At 34.9% G+C, this 22,409-nt stretch overlaps 1 protein-coding gene across 1 annotated transcript in view; it reads left to right on the plus strand.

The window, feature by feature from the left end:
- The window catches only part of LOC114048300 (fibrillin-2-like), a 130,610-nt gene that overhangs the window by 100,480 nt on the left and 7,721 nt on the right, over positions 1–22,409 (plus strand). The window contains 1 exon segment of the mRNA XM_027869188.1: positions 3,744–3,975. Coding sequence (XP_027724989.1) covers positions 3,744–3,975 — 232 coding nt within the window.

The raw sequence follows: 22,409 nt of genomic DNA on the forward strand, positions 1-22,409 counted from the left end.
AATTGGAGAAGTTCTTAGTCTTGGGCCCTTATTACTATGAGAATCTCATCTTACTTCAAAGCAGGTAAAAAAGCATAAAGGAGATGAAGTAGTAGGAATATCAGGCTGGTTATTCTACATTGTACAGTAAAGATTAAGAATTATATAAGAGTAAAATTTAAAGAGATTACAAATCGTTGCTTAGTTTGTGAATGATATTCTCACTTGGACCAAAAGTGTCTATTTTTCACAAAAATCCATAATATTCTTCATAATAAACCAAATTATTATCCATTTATTAAGTGTCTATTATGGACTGCACATTTTGCTAGGTACTAGTGATACAAAGACATGAATGAAACAATCCTTCCCTTCAAGGAAATGACATTCTATTAGGTAAGACAATTCTATATACAAAATCAATAGAGCACACAATAATTGAGAAAATCTGGACTAGTAGCTAGTGGAATGGGAAAAGTTTTATGTAAAAGATAGAATTTAACTCTCCTAGAAGGGAGAGAGACAGTCAAAGGCAAAGATATTCTTTGACAAGTAGGAAGGCCAATTGAGCAAGATCATAGACTGTGGGAAGTGTAATAATGTATAATAAGGTTGGAAAGGTAGGTTGGGACCAGGTGACAATGAGCAGTAAAAGCTAAATAGAGTTATTTAATATTTGGTTTTCAATGCAGTAGGGAAGCCACAGGAGCTTATTGAATGGGCAATGTCATGATTAAACCTGAGCTTTAGAAAAATCATTTTAAGTAGCTGTATAGATGATGGATTGGAATAGAAAGTTCTTGTGCCATGGAAACCAATTAGAAGGCTTTTGTAACAGTTCACAAGAGAAAGCATGAGGGCCTGATTTAGAGTGGTGCCCCTGTGATTTAAATGATGGGAACAAGTAAAAGATACGTAGAAGTAGAAAAAATAAGATTTGGCAACTGATATGGAGTGAAAGAATCTAGGAAAATGCCAAATTTATGAATCTGGGTGACTGGAAGAAAGGTGATGTCCTTGACAGAAGTAGGGAAATTCATAAGAGGAGTAGGTTTTCAGAAAAAAGAATGAATTCTCTTTGGGACATATTGAACATGAGATAACTATGGAACATCCAATTTGAAATGTCCAGTAGATACATGGAAATACATAACTGGAGCCCATAGGAATGCTAATATAGATTCTCTAGTTACCTACAGAAAGATAATAATTAAACACATACAGGAGCCAATAATGCTACAAAAAAGTGAATTTAGAAATAGAAGAGGGTACATGATGGAGCGTCAGGGTGTTCCAACATTTAAACCAGCAAAGAAGATTAAGATGTAGTGGTCAGACAGGTAGGAAAACCCCCACACCCCAAAAAAATCCCTGAAAGATTCTCATCCTTAGTTCTCATGTCAAATGCTGAAGAAGGGTTAAAAAAAGAGACTTAAGAAAAAGGTGACATGATGACTGTTCTTCAAAAAAATAATGAACAGTATTAGAGAAAACTAATCAAATAATAAAAATAGAATTGAACTCCAGATCTAGAGTGGTATTTTATCCTTCCATAATATTATAACAAATAAATGATTTTCATGGGTTTCGGTTTTTTTTACTTTTTTTTTAGGCATTTGGGTTTAAGTGACTTGCGCAGGGTCACACAGCTAGTAAGTGTCAAGTGTTTAGTCTGAGGCCGGATTTGAACTCAGGTCCTCCTGACTTCAGGGCCGGTGCTCTATCCACTGCGTCACCTAACTGCCCCAACTTCATGGGTTTTGACATTAAGAAAAGCTTATGATTTAAAGAATTAAAAAAGCAACATTTACATATAAAAAGAACCTTATAATTTCCTTTAATTTGCAGAATTTGTATACATTTTACTATTAAAAATAATTACTATTTATGGGTCTCATTCACTTTCATGTAGGTAAGAAAGGAAGAAGTACCTTATTTTATGTGAAGTTTTTGCAACTTTGGGTTAGCAACTTCCACTTGATTCTGTGACTTATGAAATGCCAGTAGAGCTTTGATGGATTTGACTTGGCAATGACCATATGTCAAACAAAAATATGTGTAAGGTAGAGGGGACATGAGTCTACCTCCTTACATATGTTTTAAAAGTACTATTTCATTTCTACAATATGTCATGATGTTGAAGAATAATATAAAACTGAATACTTCTTGACAATGCTTTTAAAATATTATTTTAATAAACATACTTAAAATGTTTCCTTGTAAAATTTACAAAGTACTTTCTGAAAGTGTTATGTTTAAAACTAATTAACATGATCCATTTATTGACATGATAATTTAATCTACTTCAACATTTCTGACACAGTCTCTAGCTTTGCTTAAAAAATAGCATTATCACCATAGTTTATTGTATTTGATAAAGATTCCAAATTAGAAAAGATATGTTACATTCGGTTGTAAGATCTAATTATAGCACAGGCTAGTTACACTAGTAGAAAATGTACTTTAGGGGGCAGCTAGGTGGCTCAGTGGATAGAGCACTGGCCTTGGAGTCAGGAGGACTGAGTTCAAATGTGGCCTCAGACACATAACACTAGCTCTGTGACTCAGGGTAAGTCACTTAACCCCAATTGCCTCACGAAAGAAAGAAAGAAAACGTACTTTGGGTGGGCCCAGTACTGTCTCCATTAAATATAATCAAATGTTTTTCTGTTCAACATAATTCCTTAAAATTAAAAAAAAACATGCTACCTTAAATGCAGTGATATAGTATTCTGTAGTCTGTAGGGATTTCTTCTATTTTCTGTGAATCCCTGTTCATGACAGTATTGTTTAGCAAATGATATTTGCTCTCTTATTAACTATATCCTTTACTTATAGAAACTTTATTATGTGTTTCCATCCATATTGTAAGACATCTCTTCAAATGGATATTCAGTTCCCATGGGAATATTCCAAAAAAATTTTTGTACTTCTACAAATCATTAACAGGGCTTCCAATGCCTAGCTGTAAATAGGCCAATTGTAGCATAATTTGTACAAATACTATATTAAATAAACATTTTAGTGTCCAACATAGATACTTGGAAATTACAAGAATTCCATGAAGCTAAGTGTGAATTTTTCCTAGAATGAAAATTTGATTATAATACTTGCCAGAAGCATGCAAGATGCATTGCTTCTTTGTGATAAGGCATGTTCTATATCATCTGTATAATCAAGTACAGAATTATAGTGGCCAAAGTCAAAAGTAGTCAAACTATAATCCTATAGGAATGTTAATAAAATATAAAATTTTTCCCTTTCCATCTAAAGCATCATCATTATAATGTTAGCAGTCTTGAAAATAATTGCACCTTGTTTTTTTCCATGAGCCTAGCTGAGAAAGTTGCATTTGACATAAGACTGATCTTTAAGCTGGTAAAACAATACTAAGAAAATGATTATAAATAATTTCTCTTCATTCATTTTCTTTAAATCTTTACATTATTTCTCCCTATGGAGTGAAGGTTAAGAATATTTCAGGCAAAGAGAAAAAATAAATGAAGTAGTTATATTTTAAGAGGAATTATTGAATAGGTAAATCTTGAATTCTTTCAGAGGAATGTTAGTATAGCTTGCAAATAAGAAACCAAATATAAAGGATATTCATGCCAAAATCACACTGACATAGTTTTCAACTTCTCATGTCCTCATGGACGTGGAAACAAACAAAATAAAAGTCTCCTATTTTAAAATGTAAAGCTTTGGGGGATTATTAATTCTATATTATGTTCTTGAATAATAGTCCTCTGTTTTTCAAATAGATGAAAATGAGTGCACCAATCCAAATGCTTGTGGTTCTGCCTCCTTCTACAATACCTTTGGAAGTGACAGGTGTACTTATCCATCCGGATTGTCTTTTGACCAGTTTTCCAGTGAATGCCATGATGTGAATGAATATTTATCAACAAACAACCTACGCAATTACGGTTGTTCCAACACAGAAGGCGGTTATCTCTGTGGTTGCCCACCTGGGTACTACAGAATCAGACGAGGGTGAGATAATCCCATTAACTACTATTAAGAGTTTTGTATTCTCTTGTATGTGATGCTAAAAAAGAGACACTTATTATGTGAAAAAGTTATTCTAATGATGATGATATGAAACCCAGAATACATATTATGGGCAAGGAAGGGTGTGAGGAGTGGCAGAGTAAGAGAATATCAGCAAGGTTGAGGTATAGCAGGGACTCTGTGTGCCCTAAGATTTCTATGATAGCTGCAAAAGCCTGGAAGAAACCTTGAAACACCAGGTAGTTAGACTCTGGCAACACCACTGATTAGGTTAACATCCTGCTACTGCTATGAAATGCCTTCTATGAATTTAAGAAATAAATGGGGCAGCATATGGGTTCAAGCTGGGACTACTTGAAACTGTCATTATGATCATTTTGTCATAAAGGACTGTGAAGTCCTTCTTATTATGTACTCCAAGAAGGCAATCTACATTGGAACAAATCAAACATACTAATACCTCACCTGATAGAAATGCTTCAGTGCAGATGACACTATCCACAAAAGCATACAAATCACAAGTGTGCATGAAATACTTACGTTATGCTCTACTACTGTATCATAAGAAAGATAGAAAGAGAACTCGCCAATTATAAACAAAGGTTTCATGCTGCTTTTTATCAGAGGCATCAAAATTCCAATTCACAGAACCATGTATGCTGACCAATGCAGGGCAGTTGTAGAAAGTAACTTCATCCCCAAGCTTAGATTAGATGCTACAAAAGATAAAATCAAGAAAATGATAAAAATTAAAGAAAAGTTGAAGACCCTAATGTCATTAAAATAATTAATGCAAAACTTTTCCCTAATAACAAAATAGATACCAAAAATAGCAGCAACATATCAGTTAATTTTGAAAAATATTTGGGCATGCTTAGAAAAAATTCTGAAAATTCCTTTCTGAATTTGAAAAACAGAGTGATTTTTAAAATCTGATATCTACTGCATGAATTCCTGCATAATAAACACATTGTATTACAGTATTTGACAGAAAGTACAAAAATCTTCCAGGGTCTACACACTTCAGTATAAGTCATAGGCTTGCCAAGGTAAGAGGGATAATAGAAGAAAGGTGGAACTAACAAGGAATACCCTTAAGAAGAGGGACCAAGCAATGCCATGACAGAAGCAGTTTGAGAGATCTATTGAATATCTGTAGAAAGGCATATATCTAACTGGTACATGCTATAGAAAACTTGAAAGCCATATCACCCATTTAAAGGCAACAAAATAGAAGCCTTTGAAAAGAAATTCAGAAAATAAAAGCATATCAGAAATTTTAAATTATTTTAATTAGCAAATAAAAACAAAAGTCTAAATGTTAAAGTTATATCAGGCAGAGCATCACAGAGAACAAAATAAACAATTCAACCTAAATTAAGAACTTTACTACAGAAGCTTGAGAAATAAAGACAAGAAAGAATACCTGAAGAAGAATGTTGAAAATTCTGCTCTATGTCATCACAAAAAGTCCAACACAATATATAGGCAAATTGGACCATGAAAAATAGAAAGGTTGTGTATTGTTATTATAATGAATAACAAATGGTAATATCAAGGGAGTTGAACTAAAGCCCTGGCTTCTTTAAAATACTGTAAAAATGGTGAAAGATAAGATGGATAATTTTTGGCTAAGAAGTTTCAAAGTGGTTCATAAATTGCCAGCAAAGCACTTTACCAGCTTAGACACAAGCCTTTCTTAACAGAAAGTATCATATTTTTTTTTTAACCAAAGGTGAAAAACACCAGCAATTCCTCTCCCAATCATGGGATGATTATATGTTTATATACAAAGCATTCACAGATTGTGCCACAAAAAATGAATTATAAACGCTTGGAAAGAAACTAATATCTTACCTGAGGAGCAAAAAGGTTGTGCCAAAAAAGTCCCAGGGTTATAAAGAGTGGCTTATTGGTTTGGTAATTGTTGAAAGAACTGCCCAAAAGCATGGTAACATTCATCTTGCCTTTATAAGGTACCACAAATCTTTTGACTCAGTTTCACACTCATGTCTTATATGTACACTGCAAATATATAAAATAGATCCAAGCATAGTGCAAATTTTAGATTGTTTGATGTCCTGGAAATTTTTCGATTTAAAATGTGCCACCAACACAAAAAACATCAAGAACAATCAATGTAAAATACAGTCTTTTTCAGGCAGGCAATTTAAATCATTATGATTTTGCCTAGACTGAAATCGATTATCATCTCTTCCAAATAGAATTAAGGATGGCTTTCACATTAAAGCGAGTCAAATCAAAACACCTTATTAAGCACTTGATTTACATGTAGTGTAGCTCCACCAAAAATATATTAAACTCTTCCTTCATCATCTAAAATCTTTCTCTAACTATATCAGAATGTAATTTGAACTTGATAATTGTTAAATTCTTAATGAACACTAAGGAAAGAGAGAGACTAAAGGCTAAAAACCTAAATCAGGTTACACTGAACCAAAAGATAAAAGTGATATCTTAAGGTATCTTGAACCTTCCAGGCAAAACACATTAGGAATAGATATATCAAAGAGAAGTCTGTGCTGAATATATTTATACTAGCATCCTAAAATCAGAGCTAAATGGGAAGAACACATTTAAAGCAATTAACACCTCAATATCAGTTTTAATGTATACTTTTAGAAGTATAAAATGAATCATAACAGATTTGAAAAGCATACTAACAAAAACCCGTATTATAATAATAAAAAGGGATCTATCACACTAAGGCAACTATAGAAAGAATAGCACTTCTTTATCAGAAAGGAGGAAGAGGGTCAATTGATATTCTTAGAGCAAATACTTAATAGGTCAGAAATCTATAGAAATACTTTTGGAACAAGCAAACATCACTTCAGCAAGAAATAGTAAAGGCTGATAAAAAAATACACACCACTGAGTTTGTTGAGTGTAACCAAATATGATTTACCTCCAGATGAAGCCAATAGGCTATGATCCAAGAGTAAAATCAATAATATGTCAACAAGAAAACAAACACATCAAACAACCAACTCGTGCAGAGTTTACGTGGTAATGGAAGAGTTTATGCTGGCAATTCAGGACCGAATCTTTGCACCAAAATTACAAAAGGGTCATTATCCTTAAGCAGCTGGGATTTAGTGATCAATATAGATTATACAAGGAAATGGTAGAAACTACAAAACATTATTGCCAACTATAAAAATTTAGCACCTTCTAAATAACTAGCAAGAAAGGACCTGTGAATTAGAATCATACTTCAGAAGGATGTTATCTTTCATCAACTGACAGATGACAAATCCTTGTACTACAAATAAAGACTCCAAATATCTTGGCAAATTAAACCAACTAAATTGATACCATAGCATGATCACATACTGAACACTCAATCTCTCAGACATAACTTTAATCCATAAAAACTTGAAAACAATGTTTCTAATAGATGCAGCCATACCAAATACTCATAATCTCCAAGCTGCGTGGAAAGAAAAGATCTCTGGCTTTCACTGAATAAAATAACTCCACCTACCACCAGGTTGTATTTCAAGGGATGGCCTATATAGTCTAATATCCCTCAAGGGGTCTCTCTCCACTCATCTCTTTGCCTAGACTCTCCCCTCTGTGGTTAAATGCTCCATTCTTTTTATTCTTACCCCTATCCCAGTGATCCTGATCCCCCTGCTGCCTATGAAAAACATCATTTCCATCCCTAACTCATCTCTCCCTCAGCCCTAGGCACTTCAAACCTATTCTCCTCATGAACAGTTTCTTTTCATCTTAATCTTTCATCTCTGACCTTCACTGAGACCTGGCTTACTTCTGATGACACCTTACCACCCTTTATAGTAATGGCTATTTCTGGAATGTACTGTTATGATCCATTTCTTAGTTGAAGCTTCTTGAGTTCAAATCTGGCCTCAGACACTTAGTAGCTGTGTGACCTTAGACAAGTCATGTAACCCTGTTTGCCTCAGTTTCCTCATCTGTAAAATGATCTGGAGAACCACTACCATTTCTTTGCCAAGAAAACCCCAAATAGGGTCCCAAAAAGTCAGAAACGAATGAAATGGCTAAATAACAAAAAATCCATTTTATACTTCTGACTGTCATAACCCCACTCCCAAATTATTAGTTGCAGTGGGGGGAATCAGTATATCCCTAACTCCCCATTTTTAATTTCACATTCTCTACTATCACTAAGCAAAGTAGAAGTCCTTTGAGGTTCACAGCATCCAGATTTATCACCCAATCCTAATCCTTGTAGTTTTTATCTGTGAATTCTTGTCCTCTAAGGTATTCTCCTTCTTTCCTTAATGAGTTAAGTTTCTGATTCAGTCTTTCTCCTCAACTCATGCCTTCATGGTAGACGATCTCAACATATATCAATGCTTCCTCATATACCCTTACTTCAAGTTCCTTTCTCTTGACCTACTCTTTCACTTTACCTCATTTATACACAGAGGTAGTTATATCCTTTATCTTAACATCACTCAGGAGTATTTCAATTTGTGTTTGTGAAATTCCCTTATCTGTTAAGAATCTTCTATTATTCCACCTTTCCCTTTATCTTAAGATCTCTGAGCTCTTCATCCACACTATGACCTTCATCCTGTGGCCTTTGGTTTGTTCCCAGACCATGACCCTGAACTTACTACACTCTTCCCTTCTTCAACATCTTGGTGTACCAGTTCAACTCTACACTATCCTCTGCACTCAAATCAATTGCCTTTTTGTCCTGTCATTGATCATGCCTTGCTAAACCCCTATTCTGGATTCTTCTAATCATTGCCCTTTCCTCCTATTCACATGATGTTGATGGACTGGGAGGAAATCATGAAACCATGCTGTTGGGGTCCATTGCAAATTTGTGTTATCTAAGCTCAGCTAAGCTTTAACTGCTATAAGGCAGACATTTATTCCATTCCTAATTGATTCTCCTAATTGATTTCATTTCCACGGTGTTATTCCAAATCTTATTTGTCCTCAAACCTCCCATGACATTCCTTTCTCCTATCCTCTCAGCCAGGGATTTTGCTTCATACTTCGCTGAAAAAATTTAGGTCATTTACTGAAATTTCTATCTTTTTCCCTCCTTCTAATCTCACATCACTCTTGTCTCCAGTGAAGAGGTGGCCCTTCTCCTTACCAAAGCCAGATCTACTGTATTCACCCTTGATTTTATCCCATCCCATCTTCTCTAGCAGATGGACCCTTTTCTCTCATCTTCAGTTATCTTTCTATCTTTTGTCTCCTTAGCTGCTGTCTACAAACTTGTCCATGTCTACCCTATCCTTTCCTCCCTTTCATGGGAGGAGAAAGCCATTACAATTGGTGTCTCACTTCTAAACACTCTACAATCTGATTTCTGACCCTATCATTCAAATGACAATGTCTTCTCTAAAGTAACCAGTGATTTATTAATTGCTAAATCTAATGGCCTTTTCTTAATCCTCAGCCTTCTTGACCTTAGATGCTGTGATGATTTTTTTCTTCTTGAATACTCTCCTCTACAGGTTTTCATGAGACAGCTCTCTCCCGGTACTTCTGCTTATTTCCAGTCTTCTTTCTTTGTTTCTCATTCATGTCATGCTCACCAACTGTGGGTAATCCTTCAAAACTACATCCTAGGCACTCTTTTTTGATTCCATACTATCTATCTTGCTTGGTAACCTTAACATCTCTCATAGATTCAATTGTATTTATATAGATAATTCCCGAATTTATATTTCCAGCCTTAATCTTTCTTGAATTCTAGATCCACAGAAGCAACTACCTCTTATTATAATAGACTTCTAACTGCCTCAAGTCTTTCTCATTGCAATCCATCCTCTCCTTAGCTGTCAAGATATTTTTTCTTTGTTTTTCTACTTTTCTTTTAAAAATTAAGTTAATTTATTTTCACTTCTAAGTTCTCTTTCTACCTCCTCTCCTTCCCCCACTCATTGAGAAACCTAGAGAAACAAAGCTTATGAAACACGTGTATACACATACACATGCATACACATATGCAAAACAAATTCCCACATTAGCCAAATTGAAAAGGAAGGAAAATAAACATCAGTTTACTGTCTGGAAGTAGATATCATGTTTAATCATAATCCTGAAATATTGCTGAAGTTCATTGTTTCTATTCATTGTTTTTTTTTCTTTTTGGTGGACTCTGTAGGATTCTTTAAGTAAATTGTTTTACCATTTGCAAAAACAGATATTTTTGTTTCCTCTTTGTCTATACTAATTCCTTCAATTTTTTGTTCTTGTTTTTATTACAGTAGTTAACATTTCTACTACAACATTAAATAGTAACAGTGATAATGAACATCCTCACTTTGCCTTTGATTTTATTGGAAAAACTTCTAGCTTATTATTACCATAATGGATACCACAGGCTCTTGCTTTTAGATGAATAGTTTAAAAACTTGCTTTTAGGTAAATAGATAAATACTAAATGGTTTGAAAGAAAGCTACATTTGTTCCTATGCTTTCTAGTGTTTTTAACAGAAATGGATATTGTATTTTGTTGAAAGCTTTTTCTGCATCTATTGAAAGAATCATGTGATTTTTGGAGGGGGTTTTTGTTATTAATGTGGTCACTTATTGCGTATGGTTTTTCTAATTTTGAACTAGTCCTTTATTACTAACAAAATCCCAGCCTAGTCATAGTCTTTGCACTCTATTTCTGTAATCTCACTAATATTTTATTTACAATTTTTCATCAGTCCGTTATAGAACTGGATCTATAGTTTTCTTTTTCTATTTTAACTCTCTTTGGTTTAGAAATTAAGGCCATTTTTTTATTATAAAAGGAATTTGATAGGATTACTTCTTTACCTTTCTTTCAGACAATGAATATAGCATTAGAATTTATTGTTCTTTAAATTTTTAAGTAAGTATATTTCATCCTGGATGTTTTTGTTTCCTTTAGGAGTTCGTTTATGGCTGTTAAATTTCTTTTCCTATTGTACATTTATTTAAGTATTCTATTCCTATTGTCTTAATTTGGACCATTTATATATTTTTAAATATGCATTTTATTTACATTGTTGGTTTTATTGGCATATATTTGGGCAAAATGACCTTAATAATTGCTTATATTTCTTCTTCATTGCTTGTGAATTCACTGTTTTCATTTTCTAGTGGTTAGTTGTGTTTTCTTTTTTTTTTAAATCAAATAAGCTAATGGCTCATCTATTTTATTGGGTTACTTTTCAATTTTAATTTAATTTTCAAAAATCCAATTCAGTTTCATTTATTAGTTCAATGTTTTTTTTTAACTCTATTTTGATAATCTACTCTTTGCTTTTTCAGAATTTCTATTTTGGCATTTGAGAGATTTTATTTTGTTGATTTTCCAGGTTTTTTTTTTTAGTTGTATATTAAATTCATTGATGTGCTTCATCTCTCTTTTATTGAAGAAAGAGTTTAGAAAAGTAAAAGTAAATTTTGCCCAAAGTATTGTTTTGGCTACTCCCACAAATTTTGGTATGTTATTTTATTGTTGTCATTATCTTTAATGAAATTATTATTTCTGATTGTTTTCCAACCCATTTTTAGTATTAAGTCATTTCATTTCCAAATAGTTTTTAATCTTTGCTTCAAATGCCCTTTATGTAACATAGTTTTTATAACAGAGCGGTTGATAAAAGATGGATATTTACCGTCTCTTTTTCTGTATTTGTGAAGTTTTTATGCTCTAATATAAGACCAGTTTTTGTACAGGTACCCTTTCTATTCCTGTTCAGTATTTCCTAGGGTTTTATTATATCTATTTTTTTTCTAAAATTCTACTCAAGTCCTTAATTTCTTTTTTATTTTTTGTTAGATTTATCTAAGAGAGTTAAATTGGGTGCCCCACAATTACGATTTTACTATTTCTTCCTACAATTCATTTAGCTTTCCTTTTAAGAATTTAAATGCTATGCTATTTGGTGTATGTGTGTGTATATCTATATGCATATATATGCATTCACATACATATATGTATATATGTTTATTAGTAGTATTAAATAATCATCTATGGTGCCTTTTAGCAAAATGCAATTTTCCTGTTTATTTCTTTTAATTAAATTCATTTTACTTTTCTTTGTCTGAGAGCATGATTGTTTCCCCTGCCTTTTTACTTCAGCTGAAACATAATAGCCTCAGCTCTGACCCCTTATACTCTCTCTCTGTCTCTTTGTCATTTTAAATGTTTTTTTCTTGTAAACAATATAGTGTTGGATTCTGATTTCTAATAGTCTCCATTTCTATTTTATGAATGAGTTTATCCCATTCACATTTACAGTTATGTTTGCTATGTGTTTCACTCCATCCCATCTTTTAAGAGTCTTTTTTTCTTCTGATTAATTCTTCCCTTGATCTCACCTCCTTATTCCTGCCTTTCCCTTCACCCCTTGCCTTCCTGTTTCCCAATTTGGGTAAGGTGTAGTTCTGTACTCAGCTATGTGTGTAAATGTTTTCTTTCCTCCTTTAACCAGTTCAGACAAAAGTAAGGCACAAGCATCTCCCACTCTCTGCCTCCATTGTCTTTATTTGAATACATTCCTGTTCACACACCTCATTTAATATAAAACAATTTCCTCCATTTTTTGTTTCTTTTCCCCTTCTCCCAAGGGGGAGAGGATTCTGGGAAGATGATGGAGTAGGACAGAAAATTCCAAGCTCTCCAGATTTTCCCCACAAATTAGATAAAATAGCACCTCAGGGCAAAGATAGAGCAGTAAAAATAATAAGAGTTGGGGTAGAACAGTGAACCTCCTGAGACAATGGGGAAGATCTGAAGAAAAATCCCAGGACAAAGAGTAAACACCTTCAGGCTAAGTTCAGCAAGCCCTAGGGTTAACTAGGTTGGGAGGCTGGCTGGGTCCCAGCCACAGGAACTTTTATCTCTGTACAGTAAGGGAAGTTGGGTGTCTGAGTCGGGGAAGATTGAGGGAACCTCTCCTGACAAGGAACACCAGACTCAACTGTGCTGCAGAGATGTGGCCCTGGGTGAGAAGGAACCAGCACATGCCTGGTGAGTGTCAAAGCAGTGGGGCAGGTACACTGCTGTCTGTGGGCATTTACAGGAGGCTGCAGGTCTTGGTTTTGGTCCTAGGCCAGAGAGGAAAACTGAGACCATAGACACCATCCCCCATGTCCCAGAACGTGTGGTGATTACAAAAAATAAGCTGTTACAAATGAAAAAAAAAAAAGAGCAGGCAAAGGAGAAAAAAATCCAACAATGGAAAGTTACTATGCGAATAAAGAAGACTGGGGTTCATCTTCAGAGGAGGATACTGAGGCAAAGAAACCCTCTTCTACCCCAAAGAGTAACATGAAATAGTAACCTGCTCAAAAAGAATTCACAAAATAACTTAAAAAAGAGTTGAGATTGAGGAAAAACTAAAAGAAAAAAAAATAAGAATAATCCAAGAAAAAACAAGAAGATTATGTAAAGAAAGTCAACCAATCAGAAAAGGAGATCTTAAGGAAGAAAACAACTCATTGAAAACCAAAATTGGGTTTGGGAAGCCAGTAAAGTCATAAGAGACCAAGAAATAATCAAACAAAATATAAAGTGTGAAAAATAGAAGAGAATGTAAAACAATTCATAAGAAAAACAACTGATCTGGAGAACAGATCAAGAAAAGAAAACATAAGAATAATCAGACTACCTGAAAGCTATGATCTAAAAAGAATCTTGATACAATAATACAAGAAATAACCAAAGAAAATTGTCCTGAAGCATTAGAACAAGAAAAAAATGTGGAAATAAAAAAAAAAATCCACTGATCACCACCTGAAAGAGATCCTATAAGGAAAACCCACAGGAATATCACAGTCAAATTCTTTTTTTTTAATTTTTATTTTTAACATGTGTTTTTAAAACTTTGGGTTACAAATTTTCTCCCTTCCTCCTTCCCCATCCACCTTCATTGAAAAGGCAAGCATCTCGATACAGGTTATAGATGTGTAGTCATGCAAAACACTTCCATAGTAGTCATGTTGTGAAAAACTAACTATATTTCCCTTCATCCTATCCTGCCCCCCGTTTATTCTATTCTCTCTTTCGGCCCTGTCCCTCCTCAGAAGTGTTTGCTTTTGATTATCCCCTCCCCCAATCTGCCCTCCCCTCTATCAACCCCCTGCTCTCTTGTGCCCTTCCCCTCTTATTTTCCTGTAGGGTAAGATAGATTTCCATACCCCATTGTGTATGTTATTCCCTCCTTAAGCCAAATCCTGTGAGAATAAGATTCACTCATTCTCTCTTACCTTCCCCCATTTACCCTCCACTGTAAAAGCCTTTTCTTGTCTGTTTCATGTGAGATAATTTACCCCATTCTACTTCTCCCTTTCTCCTTCTCCCAGTATAATCCTCTCTCACCCCTTAATTTTATTTTTTAGATATCACTTTGTTATCTTCAACTCACTCTGTGCCCTCTATCTGTCTATCTATACATGCATATAATTTTTCCCCCTCCCACTACCCTAATACTGACAAAGGACTCATGAGTTACAAATATCATCTTTCCCTGTAGGAATGTTGTGTAAACAGTTCAACCTTAATAAGTCTCTTATGATTTCTCTTTCCTGTTTACCTCTTCCATGTTTCACTTGTGTCTTATATTTGAAAGTCAAATTTTCTATTCAGCTCTGGTCTTTTCCTCAGGAATGCTTGAAAGTCCTCTATTTCATTGAATGACCATTTTTTACCTGAAGGATTATACTCAGTTTTGGTAGGTAGGTGATTCTTGGTTGTAGTCATATCTCCTTTGCCCTCTGGAATATCATACTCCATGCCCTCTGGTCCCTTAATGTAGAAAAATCTTGTGTTATTCTGATTGTGTTTCCACAATGCTTGAATTGTTTCTTTCTGGCTGCCTGCAATATTTTTTCCTTGACCTGGGAATTCTGGAATTTAGCTACAATATTCCTAGGAGTTTTCCTTTGGGCATCTCTTTCAGGAGATGATTGGTGAATGCTTTCAATTTCTATTTTGCCCTCTGGTTCTAAAATCTCAGGGCAGTTTTCCTTGATAATTTCTTGAAAGATGATGTCTAGGCTCTTTTTTTGATTATGGCTTTCAGATAGTCCAATAATTTTTAAGTTCTCTCTCCTGGATCTATTTTCCAGGTCAGTTGTTTTGCCAATGAGATATTTCACATTCTCTTCTATTTTTTCATTCTTTTGGATTAGTATTACAGTGCCTTGATTTATCAAATTGTCACTAGCTTCCAATTGCTCCAGTCTAATTTTTAAGGAAGTATTTTCCTTCAGTAAGCTTTTTAGCTTCCTTTTCCATTTGGCCAATTTTGCTTTTTAGGGCATTCTTCTCCTCATTGGTTTTTTGGACCTCTTTTGCCATTTGGGTTAGGCTATTTTTTAAGGTGTTATTTTCTTCAGATCCAAGTACAGCAAAGCAAGAGAATTCTGCACCAGCAGAGAGATCCCTGCAATCACCCTCTGATCAGCCACTGGATTCCCCCTCTGTCTGTGGGCCAGAAGCTCAGGAGGCAGCTGCTGCCCTGGGGCTGAGCTCGAGGGATTGGGGCTGGGACCCTGTGCTCCTCTCTCATGGCAGAAACAGACTTTTCCCACTGACCTTCTAAGTTGTCTTTGGGGTTCATGGGTTGAGAAGTCTGGAAACTGCCACAGCCACCAGTCAGTCCTCTGAAGCCTGCTCCAGGTTTGCTGTGGCCTGCGCGCCTTTGCCGAACTCTGCTCCTCTCCCAACTCAGCACATTATAACCCGGCGTGATACACCTTTCAGATCAACCATCCAGGTTGTCTTGGGCTGGAAATTTGTTTCACTTTGTCTTTTTGTGGAATCTGCTGTTTTAGAATTTGTTTAGAGTCATTTTTTATAGGTATTTGGAGGGGTTTGAGGGAGAGCCTCAAGCAAGTCACTGCTTTTACTCCGCCATCTTGGCTCTGCTCCCTGCATAGTCAAATTCTGAAATCCCCAGCTCAAGGATAAAATATTATGAGCAACAAGAAAAGTAAAAAAAAACTAATTATGGTGGTGCCACAATTAGAATCAGACCTAGCAGTGGCAACACTAAAAGGCCACAGGTCTTGGAATCCTATATATCAAAAAGCAAAAGAGTAGGGGTTCTGGCTGAAAATATCATACTCACCAAAGCTAAGCATAATCCTGCATGAAAAAAAGGACATTTAACAAATTGTTAGACTTTCAGGATTTTGTTAAAAAAAACCAAAAACTGAACTTAATTGAAGATTTGACATATGAGATCCAAGATAAATACAAGGTACATAAAGGATTAATTACAAGAGCCTCAATAAGGACATACTTTTATATGAGGAAATGTAAAACATATATCTAAGATTGTTATTCATAATTGGGTAGTTCATAAGAAAAATTGGTGTAGACCTGAATATCATATGACTTTAAAAAGTAAAACCATTTAGGAACAGCTAAAAAGAGTAATTATCTTATACAAATGAGGTATGAGAGGAAGAACTGACACAGAGGAATTAGATGGTGGAGGAGGGCTGGGAGTACTGGAAACCTACTTTCATTGGGAATTGGGTTCAATAGGGAACAATACATATATATCTAGAAGGGTATAAAAATCTTCTAAATTCAGAAAAAAGTAAAATGCTAAGGGGATAGGGAGGGGGAGAGGATAAGGGAGGGGTCTTTTTGAGGGGAGGGTAAGGGAGTAGGTTAAAGGGGGGGTATAGAAAGGTGTTTAGAATAACAGGAATGGGAGGATAAGAGAGGGATCCTTGGAGGGGCAATAGATCAAGTAATAGGAGGGCAAGGTAGGAGGTAGAAGTAAAGTAGAGGAGTCAGGAGGGATAGAAGATGAGATATGCACAAATATAAATAGGGATCAGGAGTAGAATTTATTAGGGAAAAGGGAGTAGGGGTGGTAATCATGATCTTAGACGAAGTTAAGACTAAAATAGATTTAATCAAAAGAGAAAAATAGGGAAACTACACTATGTGTCAACTGTATTCATTAATGTTGTTTTGGATTATTTAAAATAACTAGACAATGTAAGACTGGAATATTGCTGTGGTGTAGGAAATAATAGGTTGTTGGACTTGGAAAAATATGAAAGACTTAAGTTTATATAGGAAGAGGTTATCTACCCTCAGAAAAACAGAGGACAAATAAGTATAGTATGTTCTTACATAGATGCATATGAATGTATATATCTCTATATGAGTATGATTATAGATATCTAAATATATGTATAAGTATGTGTATGTATGGGCATATATATGTGTGTGTATATATATATCTGTGTGCATATATCTATATATGTATGTGTATACATATATGTATATATGTGTGCATACACATATATACATATACATATACATATGTGTGTATATATGTATATATACATATATATGTGTGTGTGTGTATATATATATATATACATACACATATATGTGCTTAATTGTAGCCTGGGGGTGGAAGAGCAAAGTAAAAAGTACACAGCAGAGAACAAAAGTAAACTCACAAGGAAGCAAAGATGGACAGCTCTCAACATAATGCATAGTATTTATTATATAGGCTTTCTTAAAATGGAAATTTATTGCTGTATATTTTGAGTCTTCTCTTACGTTCTGCTATGCACATGCAATTTTTTTCTTATTTTGTATTTAAGTTTCATTATTTAAGTTTATAATGTTTCTTTTTATTTTCTTATTGTGTGTTTAAGTTTTAGTTTCTTTTTCTCTTACTGTGTATTTAAGTTTAAAATAAATTAATAAAAAAAGAACGTAAGGTATGAGTGTCTCCTACTCTCTGCCCCCATTGTCCCTTCCTTGTCTAAATTCCTGTCCACAAGCCTCATTTAATATAAAATAATTTCCTCCATTTTTCCTTTCTTTTCCGCCCTCTCCCAGTGTGTTCCTCTTCCCACCCTTCCCATTCATCAAGATTATCAAAACGTATCAGCCTTTTGTCTAATTGAACTCTCTCTGTGACCCCTGAAGATGATAGAGTTCTGAGGGACTACATATTTTATCTCCTCATTTAAAAATTTAAATAATTTAACCTTATTTGGTTTCTTATATTACATGCACATGTTCACCTTTTTATGGTTCTCTTTACTCCTATTTTATATGTTGGATTTTCTACTCAGATCTAGTCTTTTCATCAGGATTGTTTGAAATTCCTCTATTTCATCAAAGGTCCATTTTCCCCCTGTAGGACTATACTCAATTTTGTTGAGTAGGTTATTTTTGGTTTAAACTTTAGGGCTTTTGCTTTCTGGAATATCATCTTTCAAATTCTCCATTTCTTTATTGGGGTAGTTGCTAATCTTGCATGATCGTGACTGTAGTATCTCAGGACTTAGAATTCTTTCTTTCTGGCTGTTTGCAGATTTTTTCCCTAGACCTGGCAGCTCTGGATTTTGACTATATTCTTGTAAGTTTTTATTTAAATTTTCTTTCAGTAGGTAACCAGCAAAGTCTTTGAAATTCTACTTTATCATCGGTCTGGTTTAAAGATATTTGGATAATTTTCCTTTATAATTTCTCATACTATGATATCTAAGCTTTTTTTGTTCATGATTTTCAAGTAGTCCAATGATTCTTAAAGTATCTCTTCTTGACAGTTGTTTTTTCTAGTAGATATTTCACATTTCTTCTATTTTGTCTTTCTGACAAATTTTTGGCTTTGTTTTTATTATTTCATTAGGTCTCACGGAGTCATTAAGTTCCATTTAGCCAATTATAATTTTCAAGGATTTCTTTTTTTTCTAATTTAATCAATTTATTTGTGATACCCTATTTTAAAGGGTTATATTTCATGAGGTATAGTCACAGTATAATTCCCTTATATTTGTCCACAGATTAGTTAATTCTATTTCACTGTTAAATCAAGAGGTAACTTATCTCACCTCCCAATGTAGATGATGACTTGTTACTAATCATTTTATTTAGAAAAATATTGAGAAAAGATATGACTAGAAAAAATACTCTTGGATGTGTGTAATTCTTACAGCTAGGAAACATAACAGCTTGGAAAATGCTTTTTAAAAGTCAAAGAGAACTATGCAACAGTAAGGCAGAGTTAGCAGAAATATTTAGAACTACTTCCCTTGTTAAATAAATATATATATTTTTTTAGGCAATTGGGGTTAAGTGACTTGCCCAGGGTCACACAGCTAGTAAGTGTCAAGTGTTTGGTCTGAGTCCAGATTTGAACTCAGGTCCTCCTGACTTCAGGGCCAGTGCTGAATTAAAAAAAAAGATTTCAGAGAAACTTAGGAATGCTTAATGAGTGAAGAAAGTAAAACCAGCAAAATAATATGCATAATGACAGCAATGCAAATCCAAATTCCAGAAAAGAATTGAGAAAATGTATCTCCAGCACTGATTAGGGTTGGGCTTAGCTGGGTCAGGCTCCCATGCCAGCCCCACTACAATTGGTGGACTCGTCCAGCCAGCCCTTTCCAAGTTCCCTTATCCTGTACCTGCCCTGGTGGGGTCCTGGGTGGCACAATGGCAGCTCATAGATTGGCAGGAAGGATGAGGGGCTGCTGTGAAAGACTCCTCCCCCCAACCCAGGAACTACAGAGGTTGGGGGATGGTCTGTATGCTACCTTCATGATATTAGATGAAACTATATGTCCACCTGGCTCAAATATAGCCTGCAACTCTTCTGAACCAACTCTTCCCAGAAGATTATATGTTACTACTGAAAAGTTAATAAAAAAGAGACTGTTCTAAACAATCACAAATGGATGTTATAATAAAGTAAAACAGCTGTCTCAGGAATTTGGCGAAAGGGAGCCAATGCTCTTCAGTCCACAGGAGCAACAGCCTCTGAAAAATATCCTTCTACTATTTCTCAGGGTAAAAGTTCAGACAGTTACAGTACTGTCAAATCCAGTAGTTTATTCAACTGACTCCTAAACAAGCATTGAAACAGTTTAAGCATTAACTGACTTCTTATGAGAAGCTAGAAATCAGTTATCCTGAAATTTATTTTGTGAGTCCAAATGCCAAGAAAAGGTATGGCGTCATTGGTGGCCCCTATGATGATATTGAGGGAGGCTTTATCCATGTACCTCAAGACCACTTGCCTTAAAAGCCAAGATCTCCCACTACAACTAGGGTCATCTCATCATCCTGGTCTGTGTCTTGCTACTGGACTCAGATGACCCTGGAGGAAAGAGTGAAATTGATGATTTCATACAGCTCTGCCTCACTTAAATCAAGACATCACCCTCCTGATGTGATTGGTGATCTTTGAGAACTAAGGACAAACAACAACAACAACAGTAAAATGCTGGAAATCATTTGCAAAAGCAGTTTTGGGCAGGAAGCTGGAGTTTATGACTGCAGACTTTACCATTATTTCTCCCTGAAGATGGTTCTCAATGAAAAGGGCTTTCAAGCAGCCAACACAACCAAGATTTTAGAACTTCTTAAGAAATGAGATAAAGTAGATAGCATGAACATTAACCACATGGGAGAAAACTTTACATTCTGCAATGATGTATGGCCTTTGAACTGCTAAGCATGAGCCTCTATGAGCTAATTAAAGAAAAAGTTTTAGAGGTTCAGTGTTCAGCTGGTACACAAATTTGCTTAATCTATCCTGCAATCCCTGGATATACACCACAAAAACAATATCATTCACTTTGACCTGAAGCCAGTACAACCAAGGTTATTGACTTATGTCTAACTGTTTTTTGAGTACATACACCCAGTCTCATTTCTACAGAGCGCCAGAGAAGATCTTGGGAAGTTGATACAGTATGTGTATTGATGTCTGGAGTTTTGGCTACATTCTCACAGAACTTTTGACTGGACAGCCTCCCTTCACTGGGATAGCATGAAGGAGACCAGCTAGCTTGTAGTAATAACAATAATAATGATCTAAGGATGCCCCTTCCAAAACTTCTCTAGCAAGCTAAATGTGTTAAGTACTTTATCAACTCCAACAGCCTGACCTGATATTGTACTGTGACTACTTATGCAAATGAGAGAGCCATTCTTGTGGTGGGTCATTCACACCAGGATAAGGTGTGAGGTCTCCTAGACAACAAAAACTGAGTGATAGTACTAAAAGGGTGTGATAAGTATTCGTTTATAGAGTTTTTGAAAAGTTGTGTTTGTTAGGACCCCTCTGCCCACCTGACCCCAGCTCAAAGCCTTAAGACATCCTTAAATAAGTAAACCTGTGCCCATACCTCATACCACAGACAAAATGTCATGGAAACAGATGGTAAATCCTATGAATGCTTTCCAGGATTGGGTTCCAAATTGCCTTCAGTCACTGGAACAGCTAACAAGCTTAAAGCTAACTTTAGAAAGTAACAAAGTATACCTCTTAAGCAGTGTGCTGCCCAAACTCATCATCTGGTAGAGAGTGATCTGTGGAAATATGCATAAATGATATTTTTAATGATCCCTAAAAGCCAGAGATTTGAAAAAAAAATACAGAGTACTTGGAAACCTTGACAATATTTTTTTGAAAGGCAAAACTTTTTAATATGTGGAAATGAACTTTTCAAAGGCTAAATTACCTAACCACCTTGTTTCAGCCACATTGGAGTATCCATTAAATTACCTTTTGTAGGTCAGTGTGTATGTGTGTGTGTGAGAGAAAGACAGGGAGAGGAGAGAGAGAGAGAGAGAGAGAGAGAGAGAGAGAGAGAGAGAGAGAGAGAGAGAGAGAATGAGAATGTATCTCTTCCCATAGAAGTGGAGTGTTTTTCATGTGGTTGTGAGAACTTTATATCCTTTGGTTTTTTATCTATTGAGTAACGGCTATTAAACACACACACACATATGTATATGCATATACACACATTATTGTTTATATATCTTGGATTCCAAACCTTTATCAGAGAAATTTGATTCAAAGATTTTTTTCCCTCATTCAATCATTTCCTTTTTTATTCTAAGGACATTGATTTTTTCTTTGTAGAAGCTTTTCAGTTTCAGGTTAATCAAAGTTATCTATTTTATCTTGTATAATTGCTCCTCTCTCTTATTTGGTTAAGAATACATCTCCTACCCATCGCTGTGAGATGTACATGATCTGTTTCTTTTCTAAATTTTTTATAGTATGGTCTTTAATATAAAGGTTGTTATTCATTTCGGGTGTATTGTGGAGTATTATGTCAGCTTTTGGTCTAAGCCTAATTTCTACCAGACTGTTTTCCAGTTTTCCCAGCAGTTTTTATCAAATAGAGAGTTTTTTTTCCAAGGTAAGATATGTTTTCCTCTTTATCAAACATTGGGTCATTGAATTCTATTGATCTGAAACTTTCTTGTGCAATCTGTTCCATTGATCTATCTCTTCTTTTTTTAATACTAAATTATTTTCATGACTGCTGCTTTATAGTATAGTTTGAGGTCCGGTAGTAGTATCCCTTTTTCATCCTTATCTCTTTCATCATTTCTCTGGATATTTTAGATGTTTTGTTTTTCCAAATGAATTTTGTTATTATCAAGC

This window comes from Vombatus ursinus, unplaced genomic scaffold (genome assembly GCF_900497805.2).
Source record: "Vombatus ursinus unplaced genomic scaffold, bare-nosed wombat genome assembly UNPS02014792.1, whole genome shotgun sequence".
NCBI lineage: Eukaryota > Metazoa > Chordata > Mammalia > Diprotodontia > Vombatidae > Vombatus > Vombatus ursinus.